Source organism: Citrus clementina, unplaced genomic scaffold (genome assembly GCF_000493195.1).
Source record: "Citrus clementina cultivar Clemenules unplaced genomic scaffold, Citrus_clementina_v1.0 scaffold_4, whole genome shotgun sequence".
NCBI classification, from domain to species: domain Eukaryota; kingdom Viridiplantae; phylum Streptophyta; class Magnoliopsida; order Sapindales; family Rutaceae; genus Citrus; species Citrus x clementina.
This window is the reverse complement of record NW_006262274.1, coordinates 14,065,014-14,084,624: the sequence shown is the minus strand read 5'-3', so window position 1 is coordinate 14,084,624 and position 19,611 is coordinate 14,065,014. Positions and strand designations below refer to the sequence as shown.

At 37.1% G+C, this 19,611-nt stretch overlaps 3 protein-coding genes across 6 annotated transcripts; all 3 read right to left on the bottom strand.

The window, feature by feature from the left end:
* Window positions 1-1,843: 1,843 nt before the first annotated feature.
* On the bottom strand, window positions 1,844-7,424 carry LOC18044549 (U5 small nuclear ribonucleoprotein 40 kDa protein). The gene is made up of 7 exons (XM_006436897.2): window positions 7,121-7,424; window positions 6,339-6,738; window positions 6,031-6,187; window positions 5,522-5,566; window positions 4,430-4,595; window positions 3,858-4,228; window positions 1,844-2,652 (listed from the first exon to the last, which is right to left on the bottom strand). Exons 1-7 carry the CDS (start codon window positions 7,286-7,288, stop codon window positions 2,337-2,339), a joined length of 1,623 nt encoding a protein of 540 aa, XP_006436960.1. The 5' UTR covers window positions 7,289-7,424; the 3' UTR covers window positions 1,844-2,336.
* A 277-nt stretch (window positions 7,425-7,701) lies between these two features.
* On the bottom strand, window positions 7,702-10,245 carry LOC18044548 (APO protein 3, mitochondrial). Its single transcript, XM_006436896.2, has 2 exons — window positions 9,492-10,245; window positions 7,702-9,317 (listed from the first exon to the last, which is right to left on the bottom strand). The coding sequence occupies exons 1-2, from the start codon at window positions 9,983-9,985 to the stop codon at window positions 8,459-8,461; spliced, it is 1,353 nt and encodes a 450-aa protein (XP_006436959.1). The 5' UTR covers window positions 9,986-10,245; the 3' UTR covers window positions 7,702-8,458.
* A 275-nt stretch (window positions 10,246-10,520) lies between these two features.
* On the bottom strand, window positions 10,521-19,611 carry LOC18044348 (protein MEI2-like 1). Of its 4 annotated transcripts, none has more exons than XM_006436894.2 (15): window positions 18,989-19,611; window positions 18,154-18,326; window positions 17,951-17,996; window positions 16,589-16,927; window positions 15,893-16,323; window positions 15,640-15,798; window positions 15,354-15,470; window positions 15,121-15,269; window positions 14,751-14,833; window positions 14,244-14,651; window positions 12,665-13,319; window positions 12,100-12,184; window positions 11,876-11,944; window positions 11,562-11,741; window positions 10,521-11,278 (listed from the first exon to the last, which is right to left on the bottom strand). In XM_006436894.2, the coding sequence occupies exons 2-15, from the start codon at window positions 18,229-18,231 to the stop codon at window positions 11,117-11,119; spliced, it is 2,961 nt and encodes a 986-aa protein (XP_006436957.1). In that variant the 5' UTR covers window positions 18,232-18,326; window positions 18,989-19,611; the 3' UTR covers window positions 10,521-11,116. The 4 variants fall into 4 exon arrangements, with proteins under 4 accessions (XP_006436957.1, XP_024041297.1, XP_024041298.1 ...); XM_024185529.1 differs by having other exon boundaries at window positions 16,589-16,921; XM_024185530.1 differs by lacking the exon at window positions 18,989-19,611 and having other exon boundaries at window positions 17,951-18,012; window positions 18,154-18,245.

Here is a 19,611-nt window from a genome sequence, read left to right as displayed (position 1 = left end):
GATTCGAACTTCAAACTTTTTGATTCAATCCTAGAGATTTAATATGATATTACTTTTAAAAACTTTAAATCTTCTACTTAAAGTTTTGAAAGGAATCTTCATTTATTAATCTTGTCCAGTTCAACTAAAAAAAGTTGCATGTAATGTCATCAACTCATTCCCTCTCTCCAACCATTAGATTTCATATCCAACGATTCGAGTAGGACTTGTAACATAATTGAATTAGTAAAGTGACATTCTTCCCATAAACAACTATGATTTACAAGCCAAAGGCGGGGCCTGCGAATGCAATCTTGAGCCACTTTCAAATGGGATATGAGTACATAATTGGTTGTTCTTTTTGGTAAATCCAAATTTGAAAAAAAAAAAAAAAAAAAACGAAGGAAGGCAAGAGAAAGGCCGCGGAGATGGCAAAACTAAAAAAGCAAAAGCCATGCATGTCCTCTTCTAAAGATACAAGTATTGGGCTCCAATCGGTGACTTGCTTTGTACTGAATCCCTAAAAGCAAAGCATAATAACTACAATTCTTACTTTATGTTACTATAATTAATTAATCTTCAATCACAAGCATTGCCCATGGCATCGATGACTCATCGTGGGCCACGCACATTTCGACAAACAATACAATCATAACCCTAAAGAACCAAATCTTCTTCCTTTTTTTCTTTTTTTCATTTTCATTTTCATTTTTTCCTTCGTATTTTTAACTTTTAATTTTGTTTTATATTAAGAAAAAAAAATTTACCTCTTTTCGTTTCATGTAGAGTATAGTTGATTCATATCATTCAGGGTAAGAAATTAGATTGAAGGAGCTGCATTAAGAAATCCGAGAGGTAGATATTTTTTTACAGTAAGATGTCTATTGACATTTATAATTAAAAATTTGTTAGAGTCAAACCTAGATCAATTTTATTATGAGTACAACTTAAGTTTTTATTTTTACATTAAAATATATTTATCACCACTAATATTTGAGAAATATAATTATTCTACCCATACTTATGAGAGAGACATTTATCCTTATTTAATTATAGGAGGGGAATAAAGTCTCAGTACTATGCTGGGACTCGAACTTTAGGGAGCAGCTCGGTGGTTGCCATGTACTACAGTAAATTATGAGGACGAAACTGTATATTTATGGCGTCAATGTCAAGTTTAGATGAATTTACTAGTCAACGAGCACCCAGGTCAAGGAGTCAACCACTAGAAGAAATGAAGGTGGTGGGGTTACTGGGCCTAAATACCTAACAAAACATATACCATTACATTGTAGCCCACTAACTTACTGTACGTAATGGGTATCAAGGAGTTGGTGGGCCTTGGCTAGTCAAGGTCAAGGTCAACGTCCATCTCCACTGTTGTTCGGTTTCATCGCTGTACATTGCATACGCCTACCAACCTACTCACGATGGAGAATTGTACGCCGAACGACCTGTAACGCTTGGACCAAATCTAGAAGATTTCTCTTTTTCGCCCCCTTTAGTTTGTAACTGGTGGATTTGTCGTTGGATATGTTAAGACAAAAAAAACATGACTAACGCAGAAATGAAACTTTTCCAACGTAGGCATGCCTAGAAATCTTGATTTTAATAATAACAACCAGGCTTGCACCCCTGATTTGGTATTTTGTAGTGTAATAATAATAATAATAATAACAACAATTAAATAGGGTCCGACTATGGTACCTCAAGGTACCATATTCTATGATCTAAATAGTCAAAAAATTAAAAAAATAAATTAAATATGACCATTTAATGACACCGTAAGTCCGTAACTGTGAGTACATTACCTCCAAGTCCAGTAACGAACAATTTTGATAGCCATTCCAAAATGCACGACACGAGAGAAAAGGTAACCCTGCTAATATTCATATATGTTGACCGTGCAATGTATGAATTCCAATTGACATGACGATCAAAATTCCTAATACAAATCGTTGCCTGATGCTGTTAACGATTTTAACGTGATACAGGATCCAGCGGGAATATTGTGTATGGGTCACGAAAATACATTGAAAGCTAATACAGTTGCATTAAATTTCCTTCCAATGGGAAAAGAATACAGAAAATGTGAGTGATATTGTGATACCAGCAAACCTGGATTCTCAGTCAATTTCTGGCCGGTCATCACAGCATATGGGCAACTAATGTGAAGGCATGTGTAACTGTTTCTCCGACGAAAACTCGATCTTTTAATCCTACATATCCCAATGGCATGGTATTTGCTAGGATGAACCAAAATTGTTCTCCAAAAAGAGCTGTTTCTCTTGGATGCATGAAGAGGAGCACCAAAGCAAAATGAGAGGAATGATGTTTTGTCATACAAGAACAGAAGTTTAAATCTTGTGCAATCCAATATTCAGATCAGAAGATATGGAAATCAGAAGCGGATGTGAATAATGCCACACAGCTTTAAAGACTCGTTTTTGATGAGCTCGTATTGACTGGGATGGCTTGTTGGCACTGTACCTGATATCAAAGAGGTGGATCACAGGGTCTGCTGAACCAGATGTTATGTATAATCCATCAGGAGACCAAGACTGGTTTATCAGAGCTGACTGGGATTCACTACTTTCTTGCTTCCACCCAAAAGCATGAATTTCTGTCTGCCTCAGTCTAATATCATATAATCGGAGCTGCCTCCCAGGAGTCCTGAACACAAGATGTCACATTTTCAAAACTTCCAGGCAGCAAAAGAAAATATAAAAACAAAAATAGGAAGAAAGCTCCTTCTAATTAAGGCAACTACAGGTTTTCCCAAATCAAGTGATGTTTCCCTCTCAAGGCTACAATCTCACAGTCAAATTCATCAGATCCATGTTAAATCACCAGATATTTTCTTACACTAGCATACAGCAACTAAAGATGACCCAGACACATGACTACAACCCTGCACGACAACAGCAACTCAGGTCTCAAAATTATAGAACTGATAGTTCAAATCTTAAGGCAAAAAAAAAGAACATACATCTCTTAAAACTGACTATTTTTTCTATCATTATTATTATTATCTTTCTTTCTTTCTTACTTTATGTGTTTATTTTTTAGGTGGCTGAGGAATTTTTCAATCACTTCACTCTGACAATAAACGACAATATCTTAATGTAATAAAGCCCACTAGTAGATTCTCCATATCAATTATGCATCCATAGTATCATGCTTTACATCTCTAATTATAATTTCGGCATCACTACCTTGCAGTGTACCCTATGACCTCCTACTCAGACAAGTGCAGGGGTTGGGGGTAAGGTGTAGTTTTTCAAGCATACAATATGACAGCAACAGATTACTACCACAGTGATTCTGTTAATGAACTTGAATACTTTAATAACTTTCTAGAAAGTAAATTGATATGCTCCATTTTCCATAATTTTATTAATCTGAAGTATTCGTAACTGTAGGAAGCAGAAACATAGCAACTCATGTGGACGTATTATAGCTTGAAACCGGTCTCATTATTGTTGTAGTAAAATATGAACCATGCCAGATATTTTAAATCACATTATAAGAATGGCTTGACACGGTTCCCAAATTAGAATAACATAAGATTCATATTAGTTAAAAACTTAACCATGACATATCCAATTCATCACAATTCTCCAACACAACTGCAGCCAATTAAATGGGATATTCTAATAGGTCTTTCAATGTGTTGCATCGCTTTTGTCAGTAAAGTTTAGTAATCTCATGTACTTTTAAGCTACTTGTTTAACAAGTAAAATCAAATACTAGAAGAAACAGATGAAGCAGGTGTATTAACAAATCCAATGTGACTTCAACAGTTAATAAAGATGTATAACAACTGGGAGATAGATATAAAAAGTAAAGAACCTCAATGCAGAGTAGAAGTTTCTTACCCAGTTTGAACCATGAATAGATTGAAGTCACAAGGGTTAGGGAGAACACTCATGCATTTACTTTCTATTTGATGCTTGAAGTCGGCTCTTCCTACTCCTGCATCAAACCCAATAATTCTCTTGTCTGCACCAGCAGATAACACAATCTGCTTCTGCTGCATCCCAGCAACTCCCATAACAGCCGAAGAATGCAAATTCCTGTGAAGGGCTTTTGGCTTCCACGAGTCCTCAGCATCTCTCTCACTCCAAAGCACAACAGCATGATCGCTGCCACCAGTGGCAAAACAGGGATTTTCCCAGGGCAAGAAAATAATGCTGTTGATAATACCCTTAACATGAGGTTTATCATCTAGGAAGGTTACACAAGCTCTCTGTAATGCACAAACATAAAACAATCATGTTTTATCTGAAGGAGAACTTTGAACATCAGAATTGTATGTTCATGGAGCTATAACTAGACATGGGGACCGGGTGATCTCCACATCTTTACAAATATATGCTATGGAAATTAACATGCAAGATTTTAGTAGCAGTAATATATTTATTAAATAAAAAATGATAGTAGCCCTTACTCCTTTTGTTTTATTCAGATTTAGGACTGATATCTGAGAATCCCCACTATCAGCAGTGTGTGCAGAAAAAAGGCTGTTTCCCTGTGGATGCCAGGCTATATCTTCTGGCCATCTCCTGTGCTTTGGAGATAAACAATCAGTAGTACTAAGTAAGGAGGCACCTGACCTGCAATTTAAGATAAAACATAAGGACCAACACCACATGAGAACAAATTAGTTTTTGGTTACTTTCTGCCTCTAGGATATCAGATATTGAAAGTGCGAATAATAGCTACAGGAGAAGACAAGAATTTTTCTCTTCCAAGTAGAGGGCAACACATGACAATAATTTGGCAACAAAATACAAACTGACAGTGATTTTCCAATCTTTAGGCTACCTTAACAGAGATACTATCTTAGCCAAAATGGCATTACTAAAAGAGGCCGACAAAGAGGGTACAAAGAAAAAAATCTAGACCTGGAAGGAGCTATATTCCCTCAACCACTCATAAAAAAGAAGAAAGTCTTTAATATTGCAACTTTCTGGAGCCAAATAAAATTCACACTACCCATTTTATACCAAAAAACCAATTGTTCTTATTAATCACTTCCTGTTTAAAATTACAAATGATAAAAGATAGCCCCTTAAAAATGCAGATTCTGCCTAAGTCAAGACCAGTTCAAGTAGCCAACTAGATGCTGGACCAAAAGGCTTTACAATTTCCTAAATGCATTTTTACAGAATGTGATCCAAATAGTTCAGCGTATCACTAAACAGTTAATACAATGGAAAAGACATCAAATTTACCCATAAAGTTCAGCATGATATGACTTTTCTTCTCAAGTTCTATAGGTATCACCAGATTATTATGAATGAACTAATCACTTGAGACACTTTCATCAGCACAGTTTTCATGCGTTGAATTCCTCTTCACATGCGTTACATTCACAGTGCATCTCCTACTAGTTTTATCATTCGACATCTAATACCGTAAAACTGATGGTATGTATAAAATGCCATGTTCTTTCACTTCATATGCAATGCCACAGTCAAAAGCTTGTGTAAGCTACCTGGTAAAACTTCACCAGCTCAAGACAAACAGTATAACTTACCCCCTGGACTGAAGCTGCCACAACCTGATTACTCCATCCAAAGCACTGCAAGAATTCCATATTAACCAGAAAAAATTAGTTCCTATGGAATCAAATGAACAAAATGCAGTATTTTTTCTCTATAATTTTTTTGTTTGTTTGATAATGACAAAACATACGTTACTTAAGTAAAAGAAGAACCAAAACACCAAAAAAAAGGTGCAAGTTAAGCCTGTCCACGGCATTTCATGTGCCTGCTTAAGATTATAGAGCTCACAAGTGAAACAAAAATTCTTGTTCATGTATTAAGCCAAAAAGCCATCTGCATTACCTGAGTCAGGAATTCAAGACAGAAGACCAAGTATGCGTGACCGCTTATCTTAATCTTAAAAGGACACACGGTAAAAACTAAAACAAAATCCACGATCAAGACTTGGAAGCAAAAGATTTTATGTTTCATTCATTCCAAAAGATCACCAACATTCAGTTAAAAGTGAAAGATAGTCTCTCTATTCAAACAGCTCCATTACCTGGTAACAAAAAGCTGTTCATTCACAGGGTTCAATGAAAGACTTCTCAATTTTCTTTTGTGCAGACTAGAGACGTGATTGCTTGTATGGCAGTGGATTGTAGCAGGTGAAGCACTAGTACGCACCAATGGAATCAATTCTCTATGTTCTTTATGCTCTGATATATAGAAAAAGTTTGATGAGCCGAAATTGCAAATGATTGAAACCATGAAGGTAACTACTGGAAAAGCCCGATGCAAAACCAATTGAAAATATGATTTCAAGAAAAATACACACACGCAATGAAATTCATCAGGTCAGAATGTTACCAAACTTCCGTTTTGTTCCTCTATCTCGAACTTCGACAATTTCTGAATCCGACAAGTTTCTATGAGATTTCTCCCCTTTTACTTTTACGATACCAATAGAGTGAGCAGCAGGACTTGCTTGAGTACTTGAACCAGATGCATCTTTCGCACCAGACCATGTTGATTTTATAGGTTCAGAAATCTTGGGATTCACAGCAGGAATTAAAAGTTCTGTTCTAGATTGAGATTTGTTTCTAGAAGAACCTTCATTAATATGTACAGGACTGACCGATCTGCGCTCCACCTTTACACTCTTAGTTCCGTTAGCCGGAGAACTTCTAGACGAAACCACATTATCTTGGCATCTAAGACGAGCCAATTTAGATTGTGAATCTTCTAACCTCTTCTCCGCTTCCTCAAGCTGCAAGCCTCTCACAAAGAACATAATTAGCAACTAATTGCAACTTCATCAGCAACGTTTTAGTGTAAAAATACACACAACTTTTTATTCTTCATGTTTTGTAAAAACGTAAGAAAGAACAATCAATTACAAAAAGAAATAAAAGGAATCGATTTTTAAAAAAGTGCAAAGTTGAAAGAAAGAACTTCAAATGCCAAAGGAAAAGAAAAAGCATCATCATCTAGTTAGTATATTCAAACTTTAAGCTTCGGATATTTCACTTTCTAGGAAACAAATACCTAAACAAAGATTATAATACAAATGAGAATAACGAAATAAAACTGATTAAAATTGTTATCAAAACTGAAAAAAAAGGAAAGAAAAGGAAAGAAAGTGAAAGAACCTGAGATTTGTAATAGGAGATACGCTGACGGAGATGTTGAACTTCTTTGGTGCGGTGCTCGATCAAAGCGACCAATGCCTCTTCCTGCTCGTCTTTGCTGTTACATCCTCCGTTTTCTTCTTCTTCTTCTTCTTCTTGCTTCGGTTTCTTTACAATAAGCTCGCTCATCTGTATCCTTTCTTCGCTTTTGGAACCGTATTGTACTTGTACCGACACTTTCTTCTCTTCTGTTTATTTTCTTTTTTGTTTCGCGGCGATAAGCAGAGAAAGAAGGAATTTGTGTTTCTTTGCCGCAGGAAATTATACTAATAATTATAATTATTAATAATCAGCATTTACATTTACCAATTACTAGCCGCTCTGGGTCGCATGGTTTCACAGTTCAACGCAAAATGATATTTTCTGGCTAATTTTCTTTTAATTTTTTCCGGAATTTATTTGAATTATCATTTTTTTTATTTTTTTCAGCAATACAACTCCAATTTTCTCAACCTTATTATTATTATTATTATTCCCAATACGAGGGAAAGAAAAAATAGAAATAATTAACCGAAAGAATAATTCCTATTTCTTTGAGCAGCTGCTATGTTGGCGACACACGACTACACGTTTGGTTTTAGTTGTATCTGAAGATCCGCAAGTACGAGTTCCAACTAGTAACTCCAATGGCTTTGGAAATAAACTGATTAATCATTTTGAGGGCCGTTCTCAAAATCTAAAGAGTAGTTGCCAATTGATCTAGCTCACAATCACAAACTGAACACAAAGAGGTTTACGAAAACGGGATTTATCCTTTCTCTGGTACACATGAAATCGGAAATAGCCATTTTCAATGTCTTGAAGCAGAAGAGTGTGTGCTTATGTGTGTGTAACGCGTCTAGGAGGACCAGATCAATGACTTTCTTAATTATACATGGTACTTCCTCAAATAGATTCTCAAAATATGTCTCTGAGGAGATCAGAATCATTATTAAACATCAGGATTTTCCGCTAAATCATATCCGCAGTTATTCACCGTGGCTACTTCATTGACAAAATCGATCTTAACCTTAAGTTAGTGCCGATCAACTCCGCTTCTCTAGCATCATTTCATATGTCGTCCATTCAACTAGGAAGGCCGCAGAAAAATGGCATATTATTTATCCAAGCCACTCAAACCAGACCAACCCAAGTGGCACAACTTGACAAACCCATCACAACAGAGCTTGGTTCCCAAGCTAATGAGCCAAGAATTTCAGTTTTAAGTCATAATCACAGTATAAAGAGTCACATCCAAAGCTCCGGTGGTCATGGTCTTGTCAGTGTATCTATATTCCATATGCTTGAAACGAAACTACTTCAAGCAACAAGATCAACTTCATCACGTTCAGGAGGAACCACATCTAATCTCATCATGCTTCTATATTGATCTGGAACAGGAGCACCACCATGCACGCACAGCTCCACTACAGCTGGAGCCTTACCGTAATACCTCTTCAAGTTGTTATCCAAAGCAGGCCCATTCAGATCTCGAACATGCCAGACATAGTTGGGACCAACAAGATCATCCATTGTTGCTTCTTGCCACGCATGCATACCATCGCGAGACTGATGCTTTGATGCCTTGCACATCCTCACCTTGTGTCCCTTGGGACCAACCTGAACCTCCTGACAGTATCCACAGGTCCACACAGTGTACTTCTCCATCATCTCCTTGGCCCCTGATATCATCTCAAACCACGAGGCCAATGTCCTAATACTTACCTCCCTCAAATTTGCCCCTTCTACATCATTTGATTGATCCATCCGTTCACATTTTGAACTCCTCTCCATTTCATCAATCTTAGCTCCCAAATAAGAATCCAATACATGTTTCTCCATTTCATCATTTTCTACCACTGACTCAAAATCTACTATTCTTCCTTCAACAGAGTATACCGGTTTAGTTCTTCTCTTAGTAGGGTACTTTTCAATGTCTACACCTGCTTGAATACAGAGCTCAACAATGGCAGGAATCCTCAGAACAGAATGCCTCTCGTCATGCACAACTCTCGCTTTCCCAACACGATCGTGGAGATGGAAGCATTTGGGAAAGAATACAACATCACCAACTCCTCCTCTTCTCCACACATGTGCAGCACTTCGAAAGCCGCTTTTCGGGCCGGTGCAGGTTCTGATTTCGTGGCCCACATGGCCAATGTGAACCTCAGAGCAGAATCTAAACAAGAAAAGAGAATTCACCCCATTATAATTAACAGATGAATTAACCAAAATGGCAACATGTGAACATCATTAAATTGTATATAAAACAGAAATATTAAAAAAAGAAAAAATCAAAAGATAGGGTACTCTCGTGAAAAGAGGCAATCAAAAAACGACGTCGAATCTTTACCTGCAGCGTTGGACGGGAATGAACTGGATGAGCTTAGACAGACCGGAGAGGAGTGACTGACGAGCTCGGTAGACCTGGTGGGCCACGCTGACGAGTTCAGGGACCAATAATCCGTTGCCAGGTGGATGCTCGAGAAGCTTAACAGGCTCAGCTTTTCTTGATTCTCTCTCCTCTTTCGCTCGTCGTATCAAGACCTTCATCGGCGTCGGATACGGCTTTCTCTCCGACTTGTCCCTACGGGGTTTCGGCACGTCCGAGTACAGAGGATCATCCCCGCCTCCATTTAGGTTTGGGCTTTGGGTTTCATTTGAGGAGAATAAGAAGAAGTTTTGAGTGAATCGGAAGTTGAGCTTGGCTGATTGAGAGATTTGTGACAGTATTCTTCTTTGCATTCGTTTCCAAATATCAATGCCAGGTTTTTGAACAAGATTTTTAAACTTCTTTCTTTTTTGGTTGCTGGCAAAATTGAGGAAAAGGGCACGCAGACGGAACATCAAATAGTTGAAAGGAAATCATCAAAAAATTCAAAACCAAATCACGCGAGCTGCAACTACAAGTATAGTCCAAGCCCAACAATTGAGTCAATTGACCGTAGCTTGAGCTCCAGTTGGCTACGAATTCTAATATCTTGTCCATTAAATCTCGAATTCATTTTCTACAATAATAATAATACAACATATTAACTAATTTTTGACTGATTTGCAAAATTAAAAAAATGTTCGTGTTTACTCAGATGATCGAGGATGCAATGTGCACTCACGGCCAGCTAAACTAAGCCACAACAACTTTACTTGGATGATAACGGAGGTAACGTGCTCTCACCAAAAATGATGCAAAGTTGCATACGCATTATACGATTAACCCGTCTCCCTACAGTTGTTTCCTTGCATTATTCTTCGGCCGAAAATGCAAGACAGACAGTTAAAACGGATCTTTAGTGTAAACTAGTCTGCGGGCTAGCTTACATGAACTCTTGGCCGGGACGTACACAGGCAGGTCTTGTAAGCTTGGACACAAAAGGAAAGAAACTGGGAGAAAGTAAAAAGTTCTAAACAAACGTCGGACACAATAGACCAGCACTTCAAAAATTTCTAACAACCAGAACAATAATTAAATCAGAAAATGAGCTCTCTCTCTCTCTCTCTCTCTATCTCTCCTTGAGCAATCACAACCGCCCGCATAGAACAGAAGCGGAGTCCACAAACACCTCCAAAATCTCAAGGGAAAATTGCAATTACAATAAAGATAATGGGATACAAAATTGAGAACAAAAACAGAGAAGATCCCCAGAGTCATTCAAAAAGCTCAGGAACTTCTGTACATCATAACTCTGTTTAGCCACGACTATCCAAAACTTTTAACCTCTCTCTATTACGCCATGCTCTATACTTAGTGGGCGATGATACAAAAACTGTTGAAGGAAACAGCAAAGAAAATCAGCAAATAGCCCACTGGATTTTGGTTTTGAATTTTGATTTCCAAAAACTATGCAAAAATTGCTCCCTCTATAGCTGAAAAATGTTGTCAGGCCACCCCTGATATACAGAATAGGGATGGGTTTAGCTTTTGTACTCTGATACAGGGTTTTAAGGTTAGTGCCTCGGACCTTGGTTAAACCTGATTACTCAATCAGAACCCTTTGAAGAACCCGAGGAGTCTGATCCATTGGGAGATTCCTCTCCGTTTCCAGATACTGAAGTGAATCCTTGGCGCTGGCTTTCCTCGTTGCCATTGATTCGAGGTTTGCCCAATCTTGATCGAATATTTGTACCCATGGGAAACGGCTCCTACAAAGGAATAAAAGATGGGTTAGTTTTGGTCCTTCGCAAATGCACCAGAAGTGCCTGATGTTGACAGTCAAATCATTCCCAAAAATTTTCCTAACCAACACCTGTTACCTAACCAAGACTAGGATACTAGACCGGAACTTCAGTTGACTGATGATAACTTGAGAAAATTCCAAAATCCACCAGTCAATAGATTAGAATTACTTCTAACAGCTCAGTTTGAACTACAATCAATTCTTTATATAAATCTAAATAATGAGTTGAATGTACCCAGATATCCTACCGGATCACCAGCATTGGGGCCATCAGTATGGAAGAGAATAGGACGGCAACGTTTATCCTCATTCATCAAGCTTGAATTCTGAAAATGGGCAATAAGAGCCGCTTTTCCCTGAATTCGAGCATATGCAAGAGATGCCACCTTCTCACTGTTGAACTTTTCCCACTTTTTTCCATTGAATGCCTGCAAAGAAGATTTGTCTCTTTTTCCATTAGTTTTTAGTACAATATGCCACAAACATTTGTTGACAAGAAAACCAATTCCAAAAGAAAGCAATAAATTCCTTCTAAGCACATATCACAGCTCATCTATCTAACCTGATGGAAAGGAATAATCTGGCGGGGATCAATCATGTTGATGAATGCATAGCCCACATTACATTTGTTCTGTTGATAATTAAAGAATTACTAAATCGTACATATAAAAATGTATGAGTATTTCATGCATATATCAAGAGAGATTCTCTTCCATTCAAAAGAAGAGGGAAAATGAAGATGATCCGTCAGGGTATTAAAAATGAAAAAAAACCGAACAAACTTGCCTTGAAGTCAATTGGCAAATAAATAAAATCGTATGTTCCTCGACAATGCTCATCAATTGCAGCCAGAAGCATCTTTGAAGTATACCTATTAAAATCACCATATCAAACCAAAAATGTAAGGGTTAATAAAGAGGGAAAAACACATCAAATTGATTTGAAAATAGGAAATTAGCAATTCGAGTATAATTAATACAAAAGCATGCACCAACTTCCACTATTTAGCAACTAAACATGATTACAAAAATGATCAAATGAAAAATTATCGTTACTGTCAAATTTCTATAATAAATTATCTAAGACACACCATACTAGACTAACCAAATTGGAATAGAAAATTTTAAGTACTCAAGGATACTGAATCTAATGCATCACTAGAATGCCTAGTACTGATTACCAAGGTCACAACACATATATCAATAAAATCAAAAATTGCAGTTCACTACTAATTAGTTTCATGGACAAGGAAATGCTGCATACTGACATCCTTCACACAAATAAATAGAATGACAGGAGAAAGCAATGAGAAATAAAATGCTTGAAACAACTAGAAGGATAGTTCAAATACTTGTTGGGAATGTTCTTGATCATCAGCGTAGTTCGACTGTCATCACCCCGCAAAATGCGATCAATATCAAGTTCGTACTGTTTCTTATCAGCATGATTTGAATTAGATTCATTTCTGCGGTACGACAGGTTTCTCATGCGTTCATTAGAAGAATCAAAAGAAGTTTGCATTGACATCATTGGATTCCTTCCAGGAAAAAGGTGGCATATCTGCTGAGGAGAACGAATTCCGACATTTTTAGTCATGTCCATGCAATTTCCACCAACATGAGAAAGGATGTTCTGAGAAGCAATGTCCACATGATGTGATGGAGAACGACCCAGGAAACCCCCACTCCCAAGAGAACCCAGGTGGAAATTAGAAGTTTCGGGAGACTCCCCTGCATAAGCGTGCTGCCTATCCCAAAGAGAAGGATTAACTGCTGGTGCTGATCCAATGTGGTGGTGAGCAGGCGATGTTGCGTTCAGCATCAGAGGAGGTACTCTAGGAAATCCAGGCATGTGAGTAACACGATTAGCATGCAGACCATTGAGAAACGATGGGGAATTTGGCCAAACCATGGGACTTGAAGGATGCTGCTGATGCGAATTGGAGTTATTCCAAACATAAGGATTTCCATGAAGGGCGTAGCTTCCATTTCTAGGAGATCCAAAAACTGGATGGAAAGGATTGTATCAACAAACAACTCACCAAACCAATAAATAAAAATCAAAATGAGGAAATCACTTATCTGATGTGTAAAAGAAAAATGTAAAATAATCGAAAATTAGAATCTATGACACATTTTATGTGCTGAGTTCAATACTAGGTGAATTACAACCGATCTATCTATCTTCAAAATCCCTGAATTGGCTTGACCCAGAAAACCATTGGAGTATACAAGAAAGTAAATATACAAATTGAAAAATCCCTTTCCATCTGAACCAGTATAATTTTACATTGCAAGCAATGAATAAGCTAATCTATTTAATCTAAGGTGCGCTGGAGAAAGCACTATATAAGGAAGAAAATGGAGCTCAGCAGCAGGCAGTAGAGAGAAAACACCAGTGGGCAAACAAAGTAGTTATTGCTTTAAGGTCCTGGTAGCCACATTGTACCGTACATCTCAAACATGGGCAGTTGGGCACAAGCAATGTGCAAAACTAGCATAATGTTAAGAGGAACATCCAGAAGTCCAAAAAAAATCAGTTTAGGGTATGTTTGTAATTGTTGATTTGTTGTACTTAATTTTGAAATCACAACTTCTGGTGTTTGGTAAATACCCACTTTCACTTGGCAGCCAATGTTCACCACCACGCACCCATATGTGGTTGAAGTTGTCTATGTTATCCATCTCATTAATAAAGAAAGCAATCAGTCTTCAAACAAGTGGCAAGCCACACAATTTTAAAATAAGAGTAATTAATTCTTTACAACCATCCGCATCCAGCAAATCCTTGCTTTCATGTTAGCCTCTTACTTTAGTGTGTAAAAATCCAATTGCTATCTTCTTGAAAATGTTATTTACCACCCAATTCTGGCAGAGATGCAAGCAAATATTTGAAATCAACTATGGAACATCAGAATCAACAGAACTTACCCCCTCCAGTAGGTTCCATCAGGTGCCCATTTGAACTTACTCCACGAATGTGTCTACTGTCAAGTCCATCCTTAATTTTGGTACCAACACTGCTGGCTATGTCTGCAATAGTGCTAGGGGAATTGTATGGAAGACCATTGGCCAAACTATCATGATATTCAGGGAGGGAATGAGGATGGAAACTTGGATGTTGGTTGCCAAACTTCATTTCATCCAAAGAGAGGTTGGGCTCATAATGGCCAAATTGCTTGCCAATAGATCCCACTCTTGCCAGAGAAGGCAAGCCGTTCGGCACACTAGAAGTTTGATGAGATTCAGTAAGTGCAATCACAGGCAACCGGGTAGCAGAATGTAAAACCTGGATTGATCCATTATCCATGCAGGTAGATGTGATTACTCCAGAAGAAACTGCAGCCACGGAAATTATTTTTGTCAGACAAAAAGGGAAAAAGCTCTGAAAAGACAAATTCACCAAGACGAAGGAATTATAAACCGGCAAAGACATACCCATTTGGCCAGATGATAAATCATCAAAAGGAATTTGGCAAAGATTTAAATCATCTTGCTCCTGCTCTGATTGCACCATGAATCTGCAAAAGTAATGTTCATGAAATCTACCGTTTAACATAGGCCAAAAAGAATAAGAAAAATATAAAAAACAGATAAAACATAGGGAAACATATAAGTTTACTAATCAATTAAAATAAAAAAATCAAGGTAAGACCATGAAAGCCACAGACCATTACACAAAATAGAATTAAGTCTTCATCACTACTATGCTGAGTCATACGTTAAGGGAAGCACATAAAGTTTCCTAATATATCCAACTTGTGATAGAAATAAGGAAAGAAGTGCATGAAATAAATGGAAACCGTACCGTCTTGCACCCCCTGGACGGCTTGCTTCAAGCTTGATCTGCTTGCCAGCAACGTCGCTCCTGTTCAATGTGCGGAGAGCAGTTTCAGCAGCCCTAATATCATAAAACTCTATGAACTTGTGATTATGCTTGTGTGGAGTATCACGGATCTGCAAATCAAATTCACAACCATGAAACCTGATTGTATCAACCTCAATATAACTGAAGCAAGAAGTAATCACTCAAAGCCTTACTTCTCTAATTTCTCCATAAATACCAAAAATTTGGTGAAGCTCTTCAGTTGAAACAGAAGAATCAAGATTAAAAACCACCAAGGTTCCTTGGTTTGCATCTTTTTCTGATGGATTATCCTGAAATGATGAAGCAAACAAGATATTAAAACAAAAAAATCAGATCATCAAAAGAGTACAAAACGACAATAATGAGGACCGTGGAAAAAAAGGGGGAAAAGAAAAAAAAAATCAACTGTAAGGAAATAATGACTAGGAAGAATGTTAAGAATGAAAGACATCACCAAACCTTCGGAATTGAATAGTGTATGTCAAGTTTCCTACGTCGCAATGGCTTATTTTGAAGCGCCTTCATTGCATTACGGGCAGCCCTTATATCATAATAAGAAATCATCACAAACCCACGATGCTTGCAGGCTGTATAGATTGTTCGGATATCTCCAAATTGCTGATAGATGAGAAGGCAAGGACACGTTAAACTTGAAATAAATTTAAGTAATTCTGTAATAAGACCACAGCAAAAGCAAAGTAGAGCTACACACCTCAAAAAGAGCCTTTAATTCAGAATCTTCAACGTTGCTATTGATGTTTCTGACAAAAAGTGTTCTAGAAGGGTGCTCACCATAAGGATGTTCGCCAACAACCGAACCAGCAGAAACCCCTTGATTTGAAACTCCTCCAACAAAATCAGAATTTTTTTGCACTGCAAATAAACGATCATCCCCTTCTAATTCCATGCCTCCACCACTGCTAAAAAGGTCAAAGTCTTCCAAGTCATCCACAGTATTGGCTTGAAAATTATGTCCCATATCATCAGTCACTCCCGAAAATAGATCATCTTCATCAGGAAGGAGATTTCCAATAGTCTGTGCCTCAATTTCTTTCAAAGATTCAAAAGGTTCTTCTGGCTGATGATGAGAAGCAACTGCATTGAGGGGCTGACGAGATAGAATTTCATTCCCTGACAACTTCACTGTACATTAATAGAGAAGGAGAAAAAAATTATCAATTCTCTGACAATTAATTAGGGACTTCAAAAGTTAGCAGTTAGAAGTAAACTATGATGAACATACAGAAGATAGTATTTAAGACAATTTTGGGCCCATTAATTGGAGTGCCACAATATTCCCACATGATATTCTTAATGCATAAAGTCATCTAAGGTGTCAGACTTTAGCCATTAGCTTACATTTGGAAATATAGAAGGCATATTTATAGACATAAACAGAAGCACTTACTCTTCCGAGTAAATATATCAGACAAAGAGCTTGAGAACAGACTGCTTTCAGACTGGATCCCATTAATACCACTCCTGTTTCCACTCAAACTATTAATTCCTGGTTGCACAGCCAAATTTGACCATGATTTTGGATGGTGATTCACGGAGTTCCATGAATTCTCAGACAAATTGGCAGCTCCTTCTCCAACAATCCCTAGCCTTTTCATTTTGTCTCTGGCTAATGTTGACTGTTGCAGTTCTAACCAATCAACTGACGGAATGCCAACTGGTGAAAAATTTTCCATTGGTGATGATGCAACAAACTTGCCGCCAAGCATTGGTACCGTTCCATCTGAACCTAATGAAGAACAACATTTACATAAGAATAAGTTGGAAAAACTCTCTACAGTCATTTGTGATTGTTTAAGAAGAATCTGTAGATAAAACAAGAAGTCAAGTCACAGGATAAGAATCAATACTACACTCAACTTTTGTACAGAATGAACTTAAAAAAGCTTAACTGAATCAAAAAAATATATAAATCAACTTAGGCACATAGAATGATGAACCAGAGTGGTGAAAATATTGACTATCATAACAACCATTCCAGAACAGAAAACAGATCAGACTAATAAATATAAGAACGTGTAAAAGCATATCCATCAACTACAACAGCTTAGAAAAAGCAACTTCATCTTGAGAAGTTTAGATACCCAGTTCATCATCTATATCATCTACAACCCTGCTGAAGTGCAAACATTATCCATGTATGCCTTTCAAAATGGTTGTGTGTATCAATTGTGCCCATTACAACAAAACAAAAAAAGAGTAGATTTGCTTAAATGTCCAATATTTGCCGGTCAAAAAACAGAAAGTCCAAATATTTCCTATAAATGGAAAAGAAATCTGATGCGAAAATCCATATGTCATATGCTTTGTTGACCAAATGAATGCATGAATCTTCTGCATACCGACAAGCAAAAACAGTTGGAACCAGACAGTCCTGGAGGAAACATAAAAAAGATTCACTCAATCATAAATGACTAGTCATCGTAATAGTCTAGCACATCCATGGTTAATGAATATCTGACACTCAATTAAATCCAGCTATGTGATTCTCCGCGACATGTGGAGATCGCTTTAGACAGTATCTTGCGTATAAATGCTTATTGCCGAATCTTCCGCGTAATGACAAGCGAGAACAGCTGGAACCAGCTAATCATGAATTTAACACATAAACCACTCACTCAATCATAATGACTAATCATGGTAATGATCAAAGAACATCCATGGTAAATGAATGATCAAATATACGTCCATCCTTCCAAAAGAAGTCAAGAGCCGACAAAAAGTTAACTACTTCAACGCATTAAACGCTCACCTTGTTGATCGGACATGGTATTCGGCTTCCAAAAACCAATTTGTCTCTGCCCAGAAAAATCACTGATGACAAGTTAAATTCAAATGAAAAGCACATATGGTGGACAAAATACATATCCACAGAGAGAAATTCAAATTGCTGAGATACAAACTCAATAGAAGTTGATAATTAGAAAATCTAGAGTGGATGCATTAAGCAGTTACCTCAGCTGGAAAACGAATTTCTTCGGAGAAGTGGGTTGGAGCAGATCCACTCCTGTGATCCATTATCTCAAAAGGCATAGCGCAGCAGTTTGATGACGGATAGAAAACCAAAAACAGAGACAAAAGCTCAAATTCTATCACTAGCTAGTCTGCTACTTCATGATCTTTTTTTCCTGCAAAATTTTCAAATTCCTTTTACTTCAGATATGATAATTTTCTACCACTTAAATTCTCATATCAGACTATCCAATTAAAAAGGAAAAAATTACTCCTTTAGAAAAAAAAACTCAGAGAAAAGTCGTTCACTTTGTATATGTCTTTCTAAGAGATTAAATATTTAACATTAAAAAATTAAACGGAGATTTTTCTTCTTTTTCCTTAAAATTTGAGAGATAATGAAATGAAAAGGATAATACCATAAAAATGAAATCCACAAGCTTACCTACCAACAACCAAACCTAAATGCCTTGTTTGGTTCGTGAGAAAATGAAAATTGAAAAAATGAATATTATTAAAAAATGCCTCAAAACATTTTTTCTCCAAAATTAAAAAAATAATAATAATAATTAAACCTAACACAACACCTTCAGAGCTTAGTTGAGCTAAATCACAACAAAATCAATCTTAACATTCAAGATTCCATCAAAATTCAGCATTTCCACCGCAAAATTCACAAAAATGACAAAACGATCGCGCTTTAAAGAAAATATATAAAAAAACAAAATTTTCTTCATTCAACTCACGCTTGATCCCCCAAAGGAAAAAAAATCAAAATCAGAACCAACCGCAAGTTTGACCTTAAAATTATGTAACCCAAAGAGAACAGCAATCTCACCTTTCAACAAAAACAAAAACAAAAAAGAATTCACCAGACTGTCATCGAATTTCGCTTTCTCCCTCAAGCTTGAAACGTCGTCGTAAAGAGAGAGAGAGAGAGAGAGAGAGAAAGCGAAAGGCAGAGCAATTAAACAATTGTTTAAAGATAGATAGAGAGAGAGAGAGAGAGCGAGAGAGAAAGAGAAAGAGAAAGAGAAAGGAGTTTTAAAGAGGAGAGAAGAAGAAGGGAAGAAGGGATCTCATCTCAGCATCTCTCTTCTTCTCTTTTCCCCCTGCATTACGAAGCTTTATTATTATTATTACTCACCACACAAGGGAGAGAATATTTTTTCTCACTTTTTGTTTTTTTCTGCACATCCAATTAATTAATTAAATAATAATAATAATAATAATAATAATTACTTCTCCAGAAAAGTAATTATCCAATCTCTCTCTTGAATGGAAACATTTTTTTCTTTTCAAAACCGGAGATTCAGATGTTTGTTCTCAGAAAGGACTGAAATTCCGGCCAGGAACCGGCGAGATTTCGCTCGCCGGTCTTAGTTGTTGCGTAAGGTGATTGATTGAAAGCGTGAGGAGCTTCAGAGAGAGAGAGAGAAAGAGACAGATTTTTTGTTTTAT

What these genes read in the sequence shown, in the direction of transcription:
- LOC18044549 (XM_006436897.2), bottom strand. Translation starts at nt 7,288, where the DNA reads ATGAGCGAGCTTATTGTAAAGAAACCGAAGCAAGAAGAAGAAGAAGAA. An exon ending in TCTCCTATTACAAATCTCAG is followed by an intron (nt 6,739 to 7,120) that starts GTTCTTTCACTT and finishes AGAGGCTTGCAG; the next exon opens with CTTGAGGAAGCGGAGAAGAG. An exon ending in ATCTGAATAAAACAAAAGGA is followed by an intron (nt 4,229 to 4,429) that starts GTAAGGGCTACT and finishes TGTGCATTACAG; the next exon opens with AGAGCTTGTGTAACCTTCCT.
- LOC18044548 (XM_006436896.2), bottom strand. Translation starts at nt 9,985, where the DNA reads ATGTTCCGTCTGCGTGCCCTTTTCCTCAATTTTGCCAGCAACCAAAAA. An exon ending in ATTCCCGTCCAACGCTGCAG is followed by an intron (nt 9,318 to 9,491) that starts GTAAAGATTCGA and finishes TTTCTTGTTTAG; the next exon opens with ATTCTGCTCTGAGGTTCACA.
- LOC18044348 (XM_006436894.2), bottom strand. Translation starts at nt 18,231, where the DNA reads ATGCCTTTTGAGATAATGGATCACAGGAGTGGATCTGCTCCAACCCAC. An exon ending in TGATATATTTACTCGGAAGA is followed by an intron (nt 16,324 to 16,588) that starts GTAAGTGCTTCT and finishes ATTAATGTACAG; the next exon opens with TGAAGTTGTCAGGGAATGAA. An exon ending in ATCAAGAACATTCCCAACAA is followed by an intron (nt 12,185 to 12,664) that starts GTATTTGAACTA and finishes TGATTTTAATAG; the next exon opens with GTATACTTCAAAGATGCTTC.